The sequence below is a fragment of the Toxorhynchites rutilus genome, chromosome 2, assembly GCF_029784135.1.
Source record: "Toxorhynchites rutilus septentrionalis strain SRP chromosome 2, ASM2978413v1, whole genome shotgun sequence".
NCBI lineage: Eukaryota > Metazoa > Arthropoda > Insecta > Diptera > Culicidae > Toxorhynchites > Toxorhynchites rutilus.
The window spans coordinates 337,603,906-337,628,291 of NC_073745.1; the positions used below are offsets into that span (position 1 = coordinate 337,603,906).

Consider the following 24,386-nt stretch of genomic DNA (forward strand, 5'->3'; position numbering starts at 1 on the left):
TGTCCAAAACTCATTGGGAGACGTACTAGAAGATAAGTGAGTATTGTAATAATCTCTTTTCGCCTGGTTTACTAAACGATTAGTCAAATTTCTCAACTGTTTAAAAAATGAAAAGTCATTTGAATCATGTGTACTTTTCCATCTTTTGTACGCAAGATCACGTTCAATCATAGCTTTCTGAATTTGTTCATTAAACCACGGGTTGTGTCGATTCTTATTTCTAAATTTCCTAATAGGGACACAACTATCATACAAAGTTTTGACAATACAATTGAATAAGTCAACTAATGTATCAGGATCATCAGATGAGAAGAAAACGTTCCAGTCGAGTCTATTGAATTGTGATAAAATCATATCAGAATCTACATGTTTGTAGTCACGGTAATAGACTTCCTTGTTGACTATACTTTTATCGAAGTCCAGAAAAGCGAAAATGAGGTCATGTTGTGATATATTTGGAACATCTGTTTGCCCAAATCTTAAGATTTTGCTTGGCTCATTGGTTATGATCAAATCAAGCTGCGAGGATCCATAGGAATGGAAAAAAGTCGGTTCTTTGCCAACTATGCTCAATGACAGTGAACTAAGAACATCAATGAAACGCTCAGATTTAGAATTCGTACGAAGAACATTTGTATTGAAATCACCAAGAAGCAAAACATTATTATACCGCGTTCCATGCTCCGTAACTTTCTCGAAAATAAGCTCTAAACAATCAAGCGATGGGTGATTATAGATTAGTCCAACTAATACCTTTACAGAATTTACCATAATTTCAACGAAGATAAACTCAATTGGGTGATTGTGTTGTACGATAAAAGAAGATTCAATAATTTTGAAATTATAACATTTTTATATATATATTAATAAACCACCTCCAACGTTTCCGATCCTGTCATTTCTTACAGTATTATAACCGACAATCTCAATTAAACTTGAAGGCTTGCTGTCATTCAGCCAGGTTTCGCATACACAGACTATATCCACACTAGCAATGCTCATTATTTGACGTAGCTCATCCATCTTAACCATATTTCTTGCACATATGCTCTGCATATTCAAACTGCAAACCGACAATTTATTGGGTATTGAAGCTGACTTCATGACTATTCCCGGAATATTTATATCTTTAGGGGTGTTTGAGGAATGTATTTCAGCCATAATCTCGATTATGTACACTTAAGAAGCAATGCTGCACTTTTAGCAAAAATAAACATGAATTCATTGAAAAAAATAAAATATGAAATATGTAAATAATAACAAAGACGCAAACTACCCTTAAAAAGTTCAACGTAAAAAGCACAGTGTAAAAGATTTTTCTAGAATTATTGAATTTGACATATCCTCCAAATTGCACAAGCCCTGTTTAATATAGGTAATTCTGCACCCAGCATCCAGCATCCATTCAGCATCCAGCATCTTCTCAGCATAAGCATCCAGCAACCATCCCGCATCCAGCAATTGTCGGTATGACAACTATCCAAAAGACGCAGCGTACTCAGCAACGGTAGCAACAGCAGAACTCAATATCCGTTGATCATGAAGTTCGATTTATTGATGTTTAGCTTTTAGTAGGGGATTCAGAGGAAAAAAAACACGTTGACAAAATTTCAGAATACAAGCGACTGGGATTCCTACGACATTTGCGAGAAGCTATCATGAGCATCGCCAAAACAGCCTTTGCTATTGCCAGACTAAAATGCATTGTATTGTCATGACATTGCAGCACGCATGTTCAAAATTCTTGTAATGTAGCAAATTAAAGGCTTCATTTTTGTCTTTCATGAGTTACATCCAAAAAATACACGTATTCGGTCCTACGCGTAGCTGGATTTATTCGATTTAATGGCAAAAGCGAGAATTATCTCATATACCCATTTTTGGTTTGGTTAGAATTACCTGAACGGGTCGCAATTTTGCATTTATTTAAGAACAGATCTAATGTTGGAGGCAAGATAAAAGAAATGAGACAAAATGGAACACTTTTGCTCGATTAAGAAATAAAACAAATCGTGAAATTCGTTCATCTAAGCGAGAATGTTTCACTTCTCAGCTGAATGCAAACCTTTCAGCAAATAAATTATGGCAAAATATAAAGCGACTTGGCCTCAAACGAACTTCAACAAGAGCCGATAGCGGTGACGTATCAGCCACTAGTTTGAATAACGTTTTCGTCTCTCATTACATTCCGCGTAGTTTTGCCGAGTTCCCCTTGGAAAATTGTTATACAACAAAATTTTCTTTCCGCTGTATTACCTCAGATGAGGTTCTTACAGAGATTTCTTCTGCTACGTGTAACTCGGTTGGAAATAATGAAATCCCCTTGAAAATCCTGAAAATGTCTATCTCAGTAACACTACCATTTATTACAGATCTTTTTAATTTTAGTATCACTACATCAACTTTTCCAAGGTTGTGGAAAATTGCTCGAGTCGTTCCGATTGGAAAGGTTGATAATCCTGTAAAGGAGTCAGAATACCGACCAATCAGCATACTTCCAGCACTTTCTAAAATTTTGGAAAAGCTTCTCTCGAACTAGTTGCACGTATTCTTAAATAACCATGAACTACTCTGTCGCTTTCAATCAGGATATCACAAAAATTGCAGCACCACAACCGCGATGCAGACCTTGGTGACACTCAAACATTTCACCCCTCAACATATCAAATTAAAACTTGTTCGATCATTGATTATTCCACTATTTGAATACGGTGATATACTTTACGCTAAATCAATGAATGAAAATTTTCGAAAACTACAATTAGCTTTCAATTCTATTACCAGATTTGTGTATGGACTTAATAGATTTGACCATATCTTAGAATTTTCTAAATTAATACTCAACTGTAGTTATAGCGAATGTTTAGATCTTCGAACGTGTACAATGACATTTAAAATTCTAAAAAACGCCCCAAAATACTTGGAAAACTTTTTCATTACGTCATCTCTTCTACGAACTCATAATTTGCTATTTTCAAGGTGCGAAACAAATATTTGAGGAGTTTCTTTCGAATATCGAGCAATAACGCTAGAAGGCTTGTCCGCGGTCATCGTCTATAGTGCTCTATTCCCCTGTATGTCATAGATCCTATCCCCACATATTCGTTTGATTTTGATCAAAGATTGGATCAAAAACCTGAAACCATTCAAACACAGACCATTCACTAGAAATGATTTACATGTCAGAACAACGTTGCCGGGACAGCTAGTACTATCATAGAAACAAAATCAAAAATCTTTGAACCCTCAACCCGGAAAATATACCAAATACTTATCATTATGAAACGCACTGCATGTCTGTAACACAATAATTATGTTCATTTTTCTCTTACAAATTTGTATTGTTCATTCAATGAAATACATACAACTATATCGTCATTGATGTTCAGAGAGATTCGAATGCCGTGGCCTTTTAACCATCCACATGTCAACAATTCAAAATATAACTATCCATTACATAAAGGTACATCAAACGGTAAATACGATGAAATCCATAACATAATCGTCTCTTATCCTCCACTTTAAAAGATTTAAAATTGATCAGCTTAACACGCGCACAAAACGCCGACATTTTCAGCAAATGCAGCAAATCGAACAAAATTGATAACTCACAGCCTCCAGCATGTGTTGACCCTCCTTTGTACTTCTCCGTTTATCTTCCGATACATTACCATGGTTGCGCCACGGTCCCAACAACAAACTTATCAACCGACGCCACCAGCCGTGCGTGGGTGGGTGTCACTTGATGGATGCTGTGCGTGTTACATGGTCAACAATGCCTCCCCGAACGCCGGCTGAATTAATACCGCCAACCGAGTTGCACCGACAGACGGAGTCAGCCGTTATGTCATAGAGGCGCGTATCTATCATCTGGACCGATTTGGTGTGCGCCCCGCCCGGGCCCAGGGCATGGTTAGTAAATGGTAAAACCGGATTATGTTGTACATTAAAAAATAATGGACCACAGTTTCGCTGTTATCTGCCCGAAAGCCATTATTTTGTCGTTGAAAAAAGTCACTGATTAATAACGTCCGTTAAGAAACAATAAAAAAATCATTTCTTTTGTACATCTCTGATTCTAAGCATATTAGATTCTCTCAAGTAGTCTAGTTTTGAATGAAAGCCAAATGAACCCACCGAATTTCGTTATCTTGATAAAGTTTCGCAAAAAAAAGCGCTGAAGCGCTTTTTCTAGAGCTGAATTTCTGAACGACACATCGGGGAACCTTTACTGCCGCTGCTGCTATTTTCGCCCGCCGGAACGTGGTTAACCATCGACGGATAGAGATGAAGCCGCGAGACATATCTATCGATTCCAATCTCGGATCGACTTTATTCCCCCCTAATCTTGACGGGGCGATACAGTTTTACCCGCGCGAGAGCCCCCTTACCCGTTTCCCCCACAATTTGGCGCTTGGCGGTTATGAAACGCTCGAAATTTCCTCGCGGTGAAGACGAGTCGCATGTTTTTTGGGCAAACGACGGGGACGGATAAATAGTTGAATATTATTGATTTGATTACCCCTCGTTTATGCTCGCCGTGGCACGCGGTTTCGACATCTCGTGGCACGGGAATATTGATGTATTATGGTTCCATTCAAGTTGTTTTATGGACCCTCCTCCGATCCCGGAAAAGGGGTGTCGCGCGCAGATGAAAGCGGCCGAAAATCGTGAAGATCTAAGACACTGATCTATTTATAAATTACAGCCTCTTTACACCGCAGATCGCAGTGGTCCCAATGGGGAAGTGTGTCGCAGATCAAACCCAGAGAAATTGATCAAGTTGTGGTTGGTATGTTGTGTGAAATGTACAGCGCGGCTCGAATAGATTGATTAAGCTGCTAAATATCCGTTTGCGGCCGCCGAAGACGCCGCTGTAAAAGTTGCACAGATCATCGCGATCCCGGCGGGAGATTAATGTTGTTTAATATAATTCATTATGTTCGTAAATAGCTGAGCCTTTACAAATATTGGATTACGGCCGCTTCGAGATGTTTTTTTTTCTCGCCCATCTTGTTAACACAACAATCGATGTCGGCGAACAGTACGAAACGCTTTTATTCCGAAAAATGTTTGAAGTATTGATTGGGTTTACATTGCCCGAACTGAGCCAATCCGTTCACTTCACTTACATTCATGAACCTCTGAAACGAACAGAAATGAATCACCCCAATCTATCCAGCGTATTCGTCCTGGCGTTGTTGCGCAATATTTTACCTCCTTGAAGTGAACCGAATTGGCTGCAATCTAAACCATTTACCATGCACACCTGCAAGCAAGCAGGAAGATGCAGCCCTCCCGATTAATTCTGCTGCTGCAATCCACAGCGGTCCGTAGTCTGTGCTCCGTTAGTGGTGAACTTGCCCTCACTCCCCAGAAAACCCCATCGATCAAAGGTGAAAAATGGCCCCAACTAAAATAGAGTGCCATATAAGCTTCTTTGCCAACAGCAAAAGGAGGAAACCCTAACGCCACAGCATACGGCTGTCAAGGGATACGGAGGAAGAACGAGCAAAACCGCTCTGAAGCAGCCGCATCGATGCAAACATTTCTTTTATTTTTATTTTCATTTTTTTTACTCCTACTTCCATCTGCAGTTTGTCCGCCTCCCGCCCTCCCCTCGTTTACGAGATAAGTTTCAAACAATTTTCCCCACTAAAACTAGAAGAGCATATGTATACTTTATAAAGTGACTAACCTCCTTCCTCGTCCTCCTCTTCCTCACCCTCGTCGTCCTCTTCGCCTTCGGCACGGGTAGAAACACAGTTCGGTTTCGTCCCGATCCACTTCATGCCACTGCAGAATAATCGATCCGTCTCCGGAGGCTGCAGTTCGTAGTAGTCATCGCACTCGTAGAAAGCCACCAGAAAAATGTGATCGTCCTTTCTCCGTCTGTTTGGTCGCACAGAACAAAATAAATACAGATGGTCAGTATTATCGGTACGATACTATCAATTCAGCCCAGCCTAGCCTTACCTGTTGTACTTGACAACGTAGCCATTGTCTATCTCGGGTGCATGAATCAAACCCTGGGCCATGCAGGAAAGGTCCAGCTGCGAGGCGAACTCGCTGCCGACGGCGGTCTCCTCTTGGATGTGCTGACCTTTGGTGCCCTTGCGTTTCTTCTGGTGCTGTTGCTGCTGGGAACTGCCACCGCCATCGTTGGTCGAATCTGTGGGAACGAATGAGATTCATAGTTGAGGTGAAAGAAGCACGAGAATGGCTTTAAAATGTGAGCATTGGGGAGCAACAACAATTGGAAAGTTTTCTGCTGCACTCTTATCGTTACCTTTATAGTTTACCAGCTGACCCGGCAGATTTCGTCCCACCCAAAATTTATTTTCAGTTATCAAAACCTTCAAACATTCACGTTTTCTTGCCAAGCAACCGTTCATGGGTTCAATCGCAGAACTGTTCATTGACTGATCTTCTAATCGACCATTTACAATTACCTTCTACAATGAAATTCTTAGTACTTCTACCAAAACTTGTCATTATAGTATCAGATTATTTTGAGTATTTTGAGTCAGTCATTCTCGTTCAAGATTTTTCAACCACATGCAAATATAGGGGTTTTTTTTTATCCCATTTATTTATTAGGCTCATTAGCATTTAGCTGTAACAGAGCCGGGTTTTAATCGTGTACATGTACATATGTTTTATGTTTCTATGAATTGTGAATTACACAGTAGTTAGTAGTAGCCATTTAGGCGTTAGGTTTTCTGTTCCATTACATTATGGTAAACTACACAGTAGTAGTCATTTAGGCGTAAGGGTATTCTTTCTGTTCATCCATTGTTCAGCAGACCGGACAGCGGAGACAGTTGATATTGATCATTGTTGAGTTATTTATAGAACAGCAGCCCGATGTTTCTTGCAGAGCAGAGCAGTTGTATGGATGAATCGATCTTTGTTCCACCGTGGATCGATTTCCATCGCTGATGATTGTTGCGTGGACGTAGTTATTCTATAACAACACAAAGATGGTCAATTGAGGGCCCTGAGTTTGAACTCACGATCGATCGCTTGGTAAGCGAACGCGTAACCAAGTGGCTACGAAGACCCCCTGAAAATAAATATAGGGTTGGTGAAAAAGAAATGTCGTATTTCTGATCGAAGTTTGACGCTTTATTTAACATACTGAAAATTATCCAATTTAAGTCAAATATGCGCCGTTTTGTTCGCAAACTTGTTGCCATTTAGAAGGCCTTCGTTGCAGTTTTACCTCGCAGTTAGTAAAAACGTAAAATATGGTGAATTTCTTGCTTGGTGGACTCCATCTTTGACGCGCTAGAACTTGCGACTGAAAAGGACAATCACGACACTGTCAAAACGACACTTGTAGCACAGATTGTCGTCTTTAAATCGCCGTATAGCATGACCCGATGCGATAAGTACAACACAAGATATTTTTAAGTGTTGCCATATATTGACAATATACGACATTTCTTTTTCCCCAACCCAATATATAACATAACATAAATATTTTTTTATTTACATCATAATTATCACATGATTGAATCGATTCCTAATGCTACATATAATGAGTTCGGGTTTCACCCCTTTCAACATTAATTTATACTTTTTTGTGTTGACTATTTTGAATTTTAGGAAAGAAAAACAAATGAACGTAATTCAAGGAAAAACTAATAAAAAGAACCTTGATTCTGAACAGACGACAGCTACAAACAAACCTTAACAACTAATTTGTATTTATTTCTCAATTCAACTGACAATTGTTGTCTCAATGAATAAAAAACTTATGCTAATCTTAGTTGGCCAGCAGTACGAAATAGGTCGAGAAGCCGTTGTCGGGAATTGTTGGCAGAAATATTAAAATCGAAGAGATTGAAATTGTCGTTGAAATGCTGACAGATCGAACGGATGGGCTCATGCAACCCATAATTTCTGCTTCGTGGATCCAACAGCAGAAAATCACGTTGGCGTAATGATCTTTCAGGCACGTACATGTTCAGTTGAGCCAGCAGTGGTGGGCAGTCAATGTCTCCTGAGAATATTTTCCCAGCAAATGTAGCTTGAGCGACTATGCGTCTAACTTCAAGTGGTTGAATATTCAACAGACGACAACGATCCTCGTAGGGTGGCAGGTTCCGAGGATCGCGCCAACGAAGAAATCGGAGTGCGTATCTGACGAACTTCTTTTGAATAGCTTCAATACGGGCGATCCATCTGGTGTGATAGGGGCACCATACTACTGAGTTTGATTCCAATATTGATCGGACAAGTGAACAGTACAGGGATCGGAGACACAGTGGGTCGCGAAATTCGTCGGCAATTTTGAATATAAAGCCCAATTGGCGATTGGCTCTGGCAACAATATCGTGATAGTGATTCCGAAAAGAAAGTCCGCTATCCAGGATAACTCCGAGATCCTTGAGGTGTTGTACTCGGTCAAGATGACAACCAAACAGGATGTAGTCATGGATGATCGGTTGATTTTTGCGGTGATAGGAGATCACGTTACATTTTTCGACACTGACACTCAGCATGTTTCTGGAACACCAATCTGCAGAGGTACATACCAAAGTTTGCAGGTCCTGGCAGTCCGAATGGCATTTGACTAATTTGAATATTTTCGCATCGTCAGCAAAAAAGAAACGGCATTCCGGAGGTATCAGCAACGAAACATCATTCAAAAATAATGAAAATAATAGCGGCCCGAGGTTACTACCTTGCGGGACTCCAGAATTGTTGGAAAACGTCTCCGATTCTGAGAGGCCAATCTTGATCCGAACTGAGCGATCTAATAAGTAGGATCTGAACCAATTAACACTTCTTGATGAAACACCGAGTTTATCCAGTTTAGCGAGGAGAATTTCGTGGTTCACTGAATCGAAAGCAGCTTTCAAATCCATGTATGCAGCATCAACTTGCCATCCCGAGTCCATACTTCGTAAACAAAACGATGTGAACTGCACCAAGTTGGTGGATACCGATCGCTTTGGGTAGAAACCGTGCTGTTGTGTGTCGATATAGTATTTGCAACAAGCAAACAAAGATCCATTTACTATTATCTCGAACAGCTTAGAACATGCGCACAAGGACGTGATACCGCGGTAATTACCAACATCGCGTTTGTCGCCTTTTTTATGCACCGGAAACATATATGAAAATTTCCAACGGGTTGGAAATTCGCTTTGCTGAACCGACAGATTGAATATCGTTGTTAACGGAGAGCAAAGAACATCTGCACAAAGCTTCAAGACTGCTGAGGGTATTCCGTCGGGCCCAGCGGCATACGAGAGCGTTAATTTACGCATTGCGGTTTTCATCATCTCTTCTGTACAGTGAGGAATGTCGAAGTTGAATTCATCACAAGGCAGTTCGCTGGTAGCTTCTGCAACTTGCATAGCAGAGGTTGAGGAATTGTTGAACACTCGTTTCAAATGACGTGCAAACAAATTGCATTTCTCAGGAACATTATTAGCCGTGCTATTTCCAAAAAACATAGAACAAGGCAGTCCAGCATCTTTTCGTTTGGTATTCACAAATGACCAGAACCCACGAGGATTGGTGCGTAGATTCACTTCCGTTCGTTTTACGTACCGATTATAGAGAAAACGGTTATATTGACGGTAACAACGACTGGCCAAATTGAACTGTCGTTTGAAGTAAGATGACCGGCAGTTACTGTAACTTCGCAGAGCGGTTGATCGTTTTCGCTTCAGCTCGCGTAAGCGGCGATTGGACCAAGGAGGATTATGAGGTGGTCGTCGAGCAGGAACAACACGAAAGATTGCATCCACTACTGCTGTACAGAAGTACTCCACTGCGACATTGACACTATCGGTAGATTCGATGAAATTCCAGTCAATATTGGCGAGTTCATCACTCAATAAAGCGTAGTTGGCTCGACGGAAGTTCAGAGATGTTTGTTCAGATGGTGCAACATAAACGATCGGGGTGTGCAAGCTTATTAACGTGACGAGAGCAGGGTGATCAGCATCGAGATCAATTAGGGGATCAGCCGCCAAAGCAATCGAAGAAATGGGTAATGCAGCATCATTGGCCAGGACAAGGTCCAGTAATCTACCATTTCTATTCAGATGTGTGTTGGCTTGAGAAAAACCGTGAAGGTTGAATCCGTCCAGGAGAGCACAGCAGGCCTCGGATATATGCGATGTCAATGGATCGATGACTGGTGTACTACTTTCGGGGAAACCCCACTGCAAACCTGCTTGATTATAGTCACCGAACAGAAGAGCAGGAGAGTGAACTTTCAAACGAGCTGAAACTGAACCAATGGATTCCACGTGTTCGTCGATCGCCGTACTATCGTTTTTCCTGTTAGGCGGGAGATAAATAACGCCAATACTTATAGTGTTGTGATTAACTTCCACCAAAACCCACAGTTGCTCAAGTAGGAGAGAAATAGGGGCAGGATCAAGATAACTGGTAAGTCGCCTCGTGATAACAATCAGTACTCCTCCACCACGAGATTTATGACTATTCAGATGACTTCTATCGGTTCGGTATACGGCGTACGAAGGTCCAAAAAGCTGCGTTGAGAAAATGCGATCATCCAGCCATGTTTCAGTCAGGACAATCAAATCAAACTCTTCTTCGGAAACAGACAAGAAGAAAGCATCTATTTTGGTCCTCAATCCACGCACATTTTGATAATAAATCCGGAGGTTCGAGGAGCGTCGATCGCAGGAACTGGAAATCGAAGGGATTTCAGGTGCCGAAAGTTCAGAATTATCAGTATACTCGCCTGAACTTACAGGCCGGAAGCTCCCTGGACCAACACCGACCACAGGACCGGGACAATGGTGATGGCAGATGTTGATAAAGGACACGACTGGGTCGGGTGGCGAGGGAACTTCCTCAATACCTGTTACTGGTTGTCCCGGATCCAATGTAGAGGCATCAAACAAAAAAGAGGATGAGCAGCAATTGCTAGAAGGTGAAGCATTGTCAAGTACCAGAAGCTCGTTATGACAACTATACTTGCCTGCTATTGCAGGTAGGAAGCCCCTTTTACCAACACCAACTGTAGGACCGGGACGACGATAATGACTGGCGTTAGAAGAGAGCACGACTAAGTTGGGCGGTGTAGGGGCTTCCTCAATACCGGAGTGTCCCGGGGCCAGTGATGTAGTGGTGACGTCAGAAACCGCAGAGCTGTGATGAATTAGTTTTTTGCCAGGTCAACAAACTCTCGGAATTGTAACCCGGCAGGCCATGAGGCCGGATCAAGTGCCAAATCCTTAATGCTAGGATCCAGACCAATCTTAAATGACACAAAAGTCATGTTACTAGTATCCCTGCCTTTAGGAACCAGTCGGAAAACTTCAGCTGGATCAACGGTGTCCAAACAGTGGGACACAATGTTTTGCACGTCGCTATCGGAGATGAGTGGATTCAAACGCGATAAATACAGCCAAAACTTAACCGGAGGGGCCGCAGGTGAGATGGAAGGAACAGAGAGATCGCTCAAATCTATCGATTTAATTCCTTTTGCCATTGGTACATCGACATCAGGGCGATCTTCGCGTCTACGTTTTACGCCTGAACTAGGCCAAACTGGAGCTACACCCACTGAGCGATTGCGTTGTGGATTTGTCGAAATGCGATCGACTTTTTTCCCCAGTTCAGCAACGATATCGTGCAGTTGCTGAACCTGTGACGGCAAGTCAGCGAGCGTAGGTGTTGAAATCGATTGTTGTTGATCAGTTATATAACTGCGGATAGATCGTCCTTTCAACTCTTCTCTGCAGGAATGGCAAACAAACATGATCTTTCCAGACGAAAATGCATCCTTCAAGTTTCGCGTGATTAAACCACAGCATTGCTGGTTGATGTGCAAATAAGCTTCGCAAAAACCACAACGTATTGGCTCAAGATCATTGATAACGATTTGACATTCTCCGCATATTTTCTTAGTCATTGCGTCTGAGATAAATAGCAATGATATACGCCTTCGCGTAGGCTGTGTTGCTGTATATGCTGGTTTATAGCTCACTCGCAGACGTGAAGCTCAACAGTTTTATTTTTTCCCAGCAGATGTCGCTTCGAAAAAAAAATTGGCGTGGAAAGCAATACGCTTTTGTTGTTTTGTGATATGCACGAGAACACTTCACTTTTAAGGACACTCAGTGGCACGATGAATCAACACACAAATGAGCAGACGCAACAGAGGAGCGCTAATGCTCGATACAAGCATATAAACAATAATTAAAAACGATTCAAATACACAAAAAAATGAGTGGGTTATATCTATGATATAACCGCAAGGTTCACGTGGAACTACCTTAGCTTAGCAATCATTCGTTTGTATTGATTAAATTCTTGATTGAATGAAACAGTTTCCAAATTCAATTGAGTTCAATATATTTGCTCTGTGAGTGAAAAAAATGAACAAATGCCGTGTAAAGTCAATTCATTTATTGTGATTGATTGTTCTTCGTTACAAGTAAATTTGATGACGGACCTTTTACGTTTGGTATGATGACTAGAACAAAATATATGTACGGAAGAATTATCAAACGTTTGATGAACCAGCCTAAGGCTGAAAATCTTACTATAAATAAAATCGCTAAAAAATTCTTTCCAATAAAGACAAAAAAAAATTATCAAACGATTATTTTATTTTACATTTCCCTCTGAAGTTTACATCCCAAAAGTGTACATACTTCTCGAATCTCGAATTTGCTTGAAACTGGGAAGTTCATTCGCTTCTAGTGGCTGCACGATTTTCCCAGGTTCCTAAGTTTAGAAGATCATGTTAGGACAGACATATTCCACTCTGCACAAAGGCAAGCGAGGACAAAAGTACTCGCAGTTTGCATTTATTGGCAGAGCCGATTTCCCCAGAAACCTCGGTTTTGAAGTCTGTGTTAGGGAAACACATTTCAATCGGAACAAAAATACCCCCGATTTGTATGAATTCGCAATGCCGATTTCCCCACGCTTCATGGATTTGAAGTCTGTGTTAGGGAAACACATTCCAGTCGGAACAAAAATACCCCCGACTTGCATGAATTTGAAATACCGATTTCTCCAGGCACCTTGGTTTAGAAATCTCTATTAGGGAACACATTTCGGTGGGAACAAAAGCTCCCCCTACTTTCGTGTGTTCTTTTTCTTCTTTTTGGCTTTAAGAGGGTTTAAACTTTTCGGTTCACTCGCCTCTAGGCTCTTTCGTGTGTTTGCAATGCCGATTTCGCTGCTTGGTTTTAAAGTCTGTGTTAGGGAACATTTTTCGATGAGAACAAAAGTCCCCCTACTTTCATGTATTTGCAATGCCGATTTCCCCAAGGCTGCTTGGTTTTGATGGCTGTGTTAGGGAAACCGTAAATCGGGTCAATCAAAACGATGCAGTTAGGGCGTTTAGATAACGCCTAATATTTTACAGTTATTCAATTGTTTATCTAATGAAAAACAACATTTTGTTAGTTGCGATAGATGCGTAGAAATATTCCCTATCAAGTGATGCAAACATCTCTCCTATCCAGTACGAAATGTTCGAGCTATAAGCATTCGAAATCTTTCATTTTTTCCTGCATGTTCTGTGTTTAGGTTTTCATTTTACCCTCCATATATTCCGGTTAGACGTAGTCCCACGTCAAAAAAAACAACGGGAAAAAGCACGACATAAAAATACAGTTTGTTTATATAACAGTAATGCCTTTTACTTTTGTACAAACATAAATCTCGTATAAAAGGAAAAGTAGAACTAGCACATTTTTGATAATAATTTAGGTGAAGCTTATTGCAATACTATCGTTTCCATATTGCTGATCTCGTGAAGATCAGCGGTTCTATGCCATGGATGAAGATTGTGTATAATTTTAAGGCATTTGTTCTGAAACATTTGTAGTTTTTTACGATGAGTCAAAGCACAATTTGACCACACTGTAGAAGCGTAGGCCATAGTTGAACGGAATGCAGTTCTATAAAGTAATTTTTTGCAATTTAGATTTACGATTAATAAAAGAATATAGCATCCTGAATAGTTTTTCAGTTTTTTCCAATGAGTATTGTACATGTTTTTGAAACGTTATCTTTTATCTAAAACTAATCCTAAATATTTTACATCATCCTTCCAAGGAATGTCACATCCGTCAATTTTCAGATTTCTATTCGGCAATTTATCTCGACTTCTAAACCTAGTGAAGAAAATTGCTTCGCATTTACATTCGCTAACTTTAATTTTCCATCGTTTACAGTAACTCGAGTATTGTATAACGCTATTGTTCAAATTTGTTGTCACTTCTACAGGGTCATAAAAGGAAGAACTGATAGCTATGTCATCTGCAAGTTGATATCGGGCACAACCGTCAAAGTCAGGAATATCATATGTAAAGATGTTGTACAATACAGGAGAGAGTACCCTTCCTTGCGGAACACCCGCTGGAATTGCATGGGATCCTGATAAACCAGTACCAACTGATACTACAAAATCTCTGTCTTTGAGGAAAGCCCGCTATAAATTTATTAGCAATGGAGGGAAATGTAGAACAATCATTTTGCGCAGAAGGCCCTCATGCCATATTGTATCGGAAGCTTTTCCTTTATCTAATAATACCAGTCCAGTAGATCTTTTATTGTCACGATTATGTTTAATTATATTCACCAGACGGTCTAGCTGATGAACTGTTGAGTGTTCAGATTTGAAACCAAACTGAGTTTCTGGAATATTTTCGTTGTTAGAAATGTGTTTGTTAGGCCGATGAAGCAAAATTTTTCCAAATATTCTACTTAAACCGCTCAACAAGCTGATTGGACGGTAATTTTTCGAAAGAGATTAATCTTTGTTTGGTTTCGGAATCGCTATCACCTTGGCATGTTTCCATGTTAAGGGAAAATAATTCAAACTTATACACGAATTATAAATAAAAGTTAAATAAATTAGGGCCTTTTTAGATAGCCTCTTTAAGCATCTGTTATAGATATTGTCCATTCCAGGGCATTTACTGTTGTTTAGCTTTTGCAACTTTCCACGATTGTTAGTGTTTCTGTTCATATCTGAAAGATTTTTAGCCCAAGCATTGTTTCGCAGCTCGTCAAATCGCTGTTTAACCAAGCCATTTGTGTGATCATATTGTGCTTTGAGGTACGTATCCCTTCGATTACGTTGCCACGTCGTGTGTTTCGAAGAGTGATCAAAAATAGAATTTCATCAGGAATGATTAATTTATATTTGCTTGGAACTACGCGGGGAATATACCGTTCATGGCCTTGTTCAAGTAAGGTAGTAAAATCAAGCATATTTCCGACTTGGAAAGTATCAGTACTGCTACCTAAATCGAGTTGTTGTAGGTTTATATTAGCATCCAAGAAATTCTTAAAACCTTGCCAATCAGCTCTTGAATAATCGGGGATTGATCGAGGATGGATTGTTTGAGGAAATTGGTTTTGTGCACTTTAATGTACGAGATCAACTTTTTGTAGTCGTTGATATCGTACAAATAGATGTTTACTCCGGTTAATGTTCATTTGATATTGAACATCGATACCCCTGCCTTCAAAGCCATGCCCTGAGCAGTAGGTACATTGGTTTCCGTGAGCGTAACCAGAGGAATCATGGCTTTTTTCTCTCTTTGGCCAGGATAGCTCGAACTAGACGGTTCATCTTCCGGATATCTATCGCGCAGCACATCGAAGCGGTGTCTGTTGAAAGCTTATTTCCATGCTTTTGGCATGGATGTCTGAAATTTGTTTTTCGCTCATGGAACGGCGGAGTTTCTGAAAGGGGCCATTTGTCACTTCACAAGACGAACGAGGACTGGACAGAGTCCGCTTTTGACCGATTATAACCAAACTCGATTCGATCACGAGAGAACAATGGTATTCGTACAACAATCGATAAAAGCAGCAAACTAACAATGCGACTGAACACGACGAAAGTTCGATCAGTAGTGACATGCAAATAACATGGATCTCTGTTACAAGGAATAAATGTTTGATACAGAAAAAAAGAGTAATTTCCGAGTCCATAAGAATCAGAAAGACAGACAGAAATCTATTTTTATATATATACTAGCTGACCCGGCAAACGTTGTCCTACCATATTATAATTTTAATCTATTTTTTACTATTTATAGTGGATATTTTGGCAAAATTTCTAACTTCTGGGACCCGTTTATGAAATGTGAAACCAAAGATACGCCAGACAACCAAATATCGAGCAGTAATCTATATTCCGGAATCTGATTGGTTTTAAATCGATTGGATTTCACGATTCAATCGAAATTGACTTTTGCATTCTGAAATCCGTTCGAGTCAAATTCAATCGTTCCATGCAAAGTGGCAACAATGCCTGACCCTAACTTATCTACTAATCTATAAATTTCCTGGCATTTATATTATGTGGTAGAAGATTTTTCCCCAATTGCCGAGAATTTGTTACTCTGTTACACATATTTGATACAGTAGAGAGACGGTACGTGTCTCTGTAATATTGCTATTGTGTATTTTGAGGCGTTATTGGTATTCGTTTAAAGAAAAATATATAATTGAATGAAAACACTCCAGATTTTTTTTTAACTCCATTCAGTAAACCACCTCATTGACGCGCCAGTATGGAGAGTTAAAAAAGAAGATGGAGAACGTCGTATGAACGGTGTGTGTCGACGATTAACTCTAGATTATTGTTTCATCTTCGAATCACAACTTCTCGCGTCGCTGTGCAGTCGCCTTCTATGGTGTGAATAGAAGTCTGGTGAAGAGGACGTAGCGCCATCTGTCATTGAACCCGGCAAACTGCGTCCCGCCCAAAATTTGTTTTTGTTATCAATACCTTCAAACATTCACGTTTGCTTACTAAGCGCAAGTTCATGAGTCCAATCGCAGAACTGTTCATCGATTGATCTTCTAATCGACCCCGTTAAATTTACCTTTTACTACTACATTCCTAGTACTTCCACCAAAACTCATCATTATAATATCAGATTATTTTCAGACACACAGATTTTTCAACCACTTGCAAATAACATGTTTCTCCTTTACATGGAATAAATGTTTGATACAGAAAATATGATAGAATAAAGACATACCCCTCCCCTCTTCTCCCCTTAAAAAGGGGGGAGGAGTGTCTTTTCACCTTAGAAACGTTTCGTGCCCCCTAAAATCTTCTCATTCCAAATTTGGCTCTATTTGCTTGATTAGTTTTCGAGTTATGCAGAAATTTGTTTTTCATTTATATGGCAGCCCCCCTAAGAGAGGGGGAGGAGTATCTCACCACAATAGAATCATTTATTGTACCCTAAAACCTCCAGATGCCTAATTTGGTCGCATTTACTTGATTAATTCTCGAGTAATGTAAATATTTGTGTTTCATTTGTGTGGCAGACAACCCCCCCCCCCCCCCAAGAGAGGGGGAGGAGTATCCATCCACCGTAAAAACATTCATTGCACCCCAAATTTTCACATGCCAAATTTGGCTTCGTTTGCTTAATTAATTTTCAAGAAATGCAGAAATTTGTGTTTCATTTGTATGGCAGCCCCCCTTAAAGAGGGGGGTGGAGTGTCTAACCACCATAGAAACATTTATCGCACCCTGAAACCTCCATATTCCAAATTTCATTTCATTTGCTTGATCAATTCTCGAGTAATGCACAAATTTGTGATCCATTTGCATGGCAGCCCCCCTAAGAGAGGGGGGAGGGGTCTCAAACTATCATAAGGACTTTCCCCGACCCCAAAAACCCCTACATACCAATTTTTTTCATGTCGATCGGTTCAGTAGTTTCCGAGTCCATAAGAATCAGACAGACAGAAAGACAGAGAGACAGAAAGACAGAAAGACAGAAAGACAGAAAGACAGAAAGACAGAAAGACAGAAAAACAGAAAGACAGAAAGACAGAAAGACAGAAAGACAGAAAGACAGAATGACAGAAAGACAGAAAGACAGAAAGACAGAAAGACAGAAAGACAGAAAGACAGAATGACAGAAAGACAGAATGACAGAAAGACAGAAAGACAGAAAGACAGAAAGACAGAAAGACAGAAAGACAGAAAGACAGAAAGACAGAAAGACAGAAAGACAGAAAGATAGAAAGACAGAAAGACAGAAAGACAGAAAGACAGAAAGACAGAAAGACAGAAAGACAGAAAGACAGAAAGACAGAAAGACAGAAAGACAGAAAGACAGAAAGACAGAAAGACAGAAAGACAGAAAGACAGAAAGACAGAAAGACAGAAAGACAGAAAGACAGAAAGACAGAAAGACAGAAAGACAGAAAGACAGAAAGACAGAAAGACAGAAAGACAGAAAGACAGAAAGACAGAAAGACAGAAAGACAGAAAGACAGAAAGACAGAAAGACAGAAAGACAGAAAGACAGAAAGACAGAAAGACAGAAAGACAGAAAGACAGAAAGACAGAAAGACAGAAAGACAGAAAGACAGAAAGACAGAAAGACAGAAAGACAGAAAGACAGAAAGACAGAAAGACAGAAAGACAGAAAGACAGAAAGACAGAAAGACAGAAAGACAGAAAGACAGAAAGACAGAAAGACAGAAAGACAGAAAGACAGAAAGACAGAAAGACAGAAAGACAGAAAGACAGAAAGACAGAAAGACAGAAAGACAGAAAGACAGAAAGACAGAAAGACAGAAAGACAGAAAGACAGAAAGACAGAAAGACAGAAAGACAGAAAGACAGAAAGACAGAAAGACAGAAAGACAGAAAGACAGAAAGACAGAAAGACAGAAAGACAGAAAGACAGAAAGACAGAAAGACAGAAAGACAGAAAGACAGAAAGACAGAAAGACAGAAAGACAGAAAGACAGAAAGACAGAAAGACAGAAAGACAGAAAGACAGAAAGACAGAAAGACAGAAAGACAGAAAGACAGAAAGACAGAAAGACAGAAAGACAGAAAGACAGAAAGACAGAAAGACAGAAAGACAGAAAGACAGAAAGACAGAAAGACAGAAAGACAGAAAGACAGAAAGACAGAAAGACAGAAAGACAGAAAGACAGAAAGACAGAAAGACAGAAAGACAGAAAGACAGAAAGACAGAAAGACAGAAAGACAGAAAGACAGAAAGACAGAAAGACAGAAAGACAGAAAGACAGAAAGACAGAAAGACAGAAAGACAAAAAGACATAAAGACAGAAAGACAGAAAGACAGAAAGACAGAAAGACAGAAAGACAGAAAAACAGAAAGACAGAAAGACAGAAAGACAGAAAGACAGAAAGACAGAAAGACAGAAAGATAGAAAGACAGAAAAACAGAAAGACAGAAAGACAGACAGACATCACTCCATTTTTATGTGTATAGAAAAATATATACCAATCACGGAAACTATTGTTATGTTATGTAAACAATCTCAACTTGTCAAGTCTCCATGATTTCTCTCAAAAACAATAAAAAAATTAGTCTTGTTTGAAGATATTCAAAATCAACATGCAGCAAATATCGTAACGTTATCTTAAGGTGCACACTGTCAAAACGTACCAATTATGATAACTGGAGAAACTGAAGTCGCCAAAAGTGGGTGTCCCATTTCTAAACGATCCAAACTTCATTGGATCAATTAGACCAAGGAACAAGAGAAATGAAAGCAACAATTACTGTCCCTTAACGATTTTTCAAGAATCAATCAGAAAACATCTATTCCTGACTACGTAATGGACTCAAATGTGACAAAGATTAATACCAAACGAAATGAATGCTTGGATTAATGTTCTGCATGGTTTATCACTGAGCGAACACGTTCTGAGGTCGTCGAAAACGAGGTTAAATTTCCAGAGACCACGTGATAATAGTCTGACACACTCACTAATTCGCACCGGGATTCATCTCTTCTACTCGAAAAACGAATCGGAGGATAATTTGACTACCGTCTCTGATGCTCTGATGCCATGGTCCGAGGCAGAGGACGAATGAGTCACTTCATCTCGTCGTCGCCGTCGTTTTCGGTAGGACACTCGAACGAATCTGGTTCGTTTGCGTGTGGGTACATGTATGTGTGGATGTGTGTTGCAACAGTTTCGCATAATGAAACGTGCTCCGTTGCAACTTTCAGCAGTCTTCTCGTCTCCGACTCCGACTGAGAATCATATATGCATGCCGATTATAGCGATACGCAAACAGAAAACGTGCTAATCCAATTTCCCCGCTGCTTAATCACATGAGGATTTTGCATCTGTTAGCTGTTAATTAGATTTGCTTGCCATACATCGAATGATGTCCGGAATCGGTTGCTGCAGACAGAAGTGAAGTGGGCGCCAAAAATCTATCACCGAGTTGACGACGCTGATTCCGAGGCATGAGAGCAGTTTTTCTTTGTTTGTAAAGCTGCCAGCTATGCAAAGCCCCGAGTCCCAGCGTTCATTTCCGGCTAATGTTCATATCTAGGCAGTGCGCACCTCTGCAGACACACCGAAACGGGCCAAAACATCACGTTTTGGGATTTGCGGCGGATTTTGTCGGAAACAACCGACGCTGTACACTTTCTGATGTCAAACATTCATTCCGTGCGTTTATTATCCGCTATTCCAGGAGTCACTCTTCGGGTTGTACCCGGGAGTTATGTGCACAATCGAAAGGGAGCCAATACTGGATGGGGACCATCGATCCGTGCAATTGAACAAAGGTCGGCACAAATCGAATTAACTTGTACTGCTGACAGTCGGCTCTGCCTTCGGAAGGTCGACTTGGACACGGGTACTGATTTGGAAAAAATCATAAATGTTTTACTCATTGATGCTAAAAAAGTGAAATCACCTAATTCGGGCCCACATTCAACACGTGTCCCCGCTTGACGTTTTTCGGTCTAAGAATAATGATCAGATCATCATGATTCCCACATATTTGCTACCCCTCAGCTGAGTGACTCAATCCGAAGAGCTGCCGTCGCCCGGCGTAATCTGATCCCGTCATCATTTATATAACTTTACGGTCGCACACATCATCAGAGTTGTTAGTTGCACACACTGATTTCGGATGTGTTTCCGATTATGGAAATATGGATGCGAAATAGATTAGAGGAAAACTGTGTCGTTCCACGTAATTGTGGCCAACCAACCGGGCCGGATGAATAAATCCGAGGTGCCGAATATGTTTGGCCGTCCGTATGATGCTAAAATTTATGCCACAGTTTCGAGCCAGAAGACAGAAGGCAATATCCGTAGGCTGGGTGGAATTTATTGTTCCAGCTTCGATAGCTGGACCATCATTCCTGGTTTACATGATTTGAATGAATGTATATTTCCGAGAATACCGGGTTGATGTATTTGAAAGAGCAAGCATTTTCCATTAATAATCGAAACCTCTCACGGCAGTTTATCTCTCTAACATGGTGGTTACAATTATGGCAGAGCTAAACTGTGAGCGCACAAGTATCCTTTCGGGAGGAGTATTAATGAACCGGAAATGTTGTGTCACTATTAATGTCGCTTCATGAATTATTTATGCCGATATTACAGCTCCCAGCTCTAGTTCATCCGACTAGCAAATGGTTATGAATTACTAGACGCTTACATAATTAGAATAAATCGAAAAGCCTCCACAGCAACAGAACTTCTGTCGAACGTTAAATAATTCATTAATTTGTTAGTGCGTTTGTACTGTCGGAATGTTCAGTGGTAACGATTTCAATTATTGATTCTACCAACCGATTATAACCGTTTATGGAGTTCTGTTTGTGCTGCCAAAATGAAAATTCTACATTTTAATGGAAAATAAATTCTAAAGTGAATTTGTCTATTTGCGATTGCATTGAGTTGAAGCACACTCAGAAAAGTAGTTCTCTAATGCACGTATGTGAAATATATTTACGCTGTAAATGTACGGGATTAAGCTCGATTCACTTAAAATCTGTAAATACATTAAATTTAACTGTAGCGTTCCTAGTGATCGACATTGAATTGTTTGTATAGAAAATTGTTGGGGAACTTCCCAGCAAACATTAAATCGTATAACTTGTATATTCAGAGTCGTATATAAAATGGGATCGAATCGCAAACGTATATATTGTCGAGTATGAAGTATGCATCGTGTACAGGCAAACCTTTTTTTGTGCGTGGGATAGGGACCGCATAAAAAATCGTGCAAAACTTCACCAGTAGCTTTAAAAAACCGTGTTCGGTACACATGTTGAAAAAAACGGTCCCTATCTACCGCACAGTTTTTATGCGGTAGATGGGGACCGCATAAAAAAAGTTTCCCCCAAGAAAATAACTCAAATCCACGCCGTTTGTCGCTCAATTTCCTTTTGTTCCCTTACTTTGCGATGGGACAATTTGCCTTTCGGTTGCGTGTGACTGTTTTGTGTTTTTAGTTGCATGCCGAAACGTGATGCTGTTAAGACGCGTCCACTTTACGCCAATCGGCCTTGGCCGCCCGGTAAAGCCGACTAAATGTGGACGTACCGCCCGGGCTTGCCGACGTGCCGAAAACCGACTCGAATCAAACCGAACCCAACCCGAAACAAGTGGGTCCGGTTCGAGAAAGTCGAACCAAAACAAAACGAAGTAAATTAGCGTTGACGACATTGTGCTTTGTGTGTTCGTGACGACTTCGTGCATCGGACGGGACTTCGGCTTCGTGCACCCGATGGGGCGTCCACATTACATAACGAATCGAATATGCCGCCTGGTACAGACCGATCGGCATCATTCGGCATGATGCAGACGCGCCTTTAGATATCATGTCATACAAAAACTTAGAGCATTTTATGGGAGGAGAATTATTTCAAAAGTGGATAATTGAGACGCAAATATGTTTTTTTTCGCACTGAAATGCATATAAACCATCGAAAAAAACTAAATGGACGATGACTTCGTCAAATATGCTTATTTTCATATACCGCACAAAAAAAACCGCACAAGTTCAGAAAACCGCACAAAAAAAAACCACACAAAAACAGGTTTTACTGTATATCTAAAATAATAAAATGCGAAAGACACGATTTTATTTATTACTACAGATTAAGTCGTGATTCGGTATAACAAGCATCGGTTTTATGATATACACTATCGTAAAAGCGATCTAAACGACATCATATATGCATTACAGTGCCAATGAAAATGGCCATCTAGAATTTCCAAAGGGAACTCGATTAAAAATGTTGATTCCCACGAAATACTACCCTATGTAAAATGTCAGATCAATCGGACTTCATTTACTAATGTCGCACAGTGAAGGTTTGAGTTTTTTGAAAACCTAAAAATCACCTAAGGGAGAGTAAAGGAAATCGGGGTTTTCGAAAAAAAAAATTGATGCCAAATGTCTTTAAATTGCATGAAACGTCGAGATCTACTGTCATCTCGAAAAAAGAAATTTTGTGAAAAATCGACACTCTGGGTTTCTTTTTCGGAATACGAGGTCAAACGTATGGTTTTGGGTGCCAATAAAAATAGTTATCTCGATTTTTTATTCTGAACTTGCTGGCTTCAAATGATATTTCTCAGAGCCAAATTGTTTAGTTTAGTTTTCCAAATTGGCCTTTTCAAGACTAGAGAGGATTGAACTGCGAAAGCTTCAAGCGTCTCTAATTTATAACAACATCATTACATCAATAAATCCAAACACAATCCTGAATTCACAGAAGCTCCCTCGACCAAAAATAAATATAAAATAGGTTTTTAGAGTGCATCGAAATTTCTAAAATAACCTAGAAAAGTTTTAGTGGCCCTGAAAAGAACCGATGGGTTTGCGTTGTTTTGTGAACGCAGCGGAAGATGGTTGATTCATGATTCATTTTTACAATACACGCACTCAGGACCAGAGCTCGGCACAGTCATAGTCAACTGAGGATAGTCAGCTGACTATCTGACAGACTATATCCGTATTTAGTCGGAAATGACTTTTGGCTTCTTCACGCAGTTTCTCCGCCAAAACGACTAAACAGCCAGTCGGGCGTTGAGTCGCTATCTCGAGTAAACTCGACTCGACTATATCACTTCATTCTTCCCAGTCAAATTGTCTTGTCCATGTATCATTATGCACGCATCGATGTTTGAGTTCAACGTGGTTTGACATACGCTACAGGGGAGCTAGATTTTTTTGTATCGTACACGAAAATTACTCACACGTATAAAATAGCCTTGCGGTGGATGTGCGTTATTTTGCACACTGTTTACTAATACTAACACGAGAACCTTTATAGCATACTCGATAAATGTCTAAGTTCGTTGGTTTGAGTTCACGATGAGTAGACAATAAACCGTCCATTGATGGGGTAACTTCGTGTTTGCATCAGAAACCATGTTTTCGTTCCTCTTTATATGGAAAAATTTTGTTTCGAAAAATTAAAATTCATTTCTTCTTGAAAACATGTATTTTTTAAACATTGAAAAACTGGTATGAATATCCCTTACAATTTCCAAAAACTCACCCATACATCGAAATTAGATGGGCACCTTTACAAAAAATGTTTTTCTGCCAACAGTTTTTTTTCATGTTTTT

General features: G+C 40.1%; 2 protein-coding genes across 3 annotated transcripts in view; both read right to left on the reverse strand.

The window, feature by feature from the left end:
- Positions 1 to 6,021, reverse strand: part of LOC129770606 (fibrillin-2-like) — a 118,956-nt gene extending 112,935 nt beyond the window's left edge. For both annotated transcript variants that reach the window (XM_055773552.1, XM_055773551.1), the window contains exons 1-2: positions 5,977 to 6,021; positions 5,699 to 5,892 (exon numbers count right to left, since the gene is read on the reverse strand). In XM_055773552.1, coding sequence (XP_055629527.1) covers positions 5,699 to 5,792 — 94 coding nt within the window. In that variant the 5' untranslated portion in view covers positions 5,793 to 5,892; positions 5,977 to 6,021. The remainder of the gene's footprint in view (positions 1 to 5,698; positions 5,893 to 5,976) is intronic.
- LOC129767136 (uncharacterized) overlaps positions 5,973 to 24,386 on the reverse strand; it is a 72,197-nt gene continuing 53,783 nt past the window's right edge. Inside the window, exon 3 of the mRNA XM_055767757.1 lies at positions 5,973 to 6,172. Within this exon, the coding sequence (XP_055623732.1) occupies positions 5,973 to 6,172 (200 nt within the window). The remainder of the gene's footprint in view (positions 6,173 to 24,386) is intronic.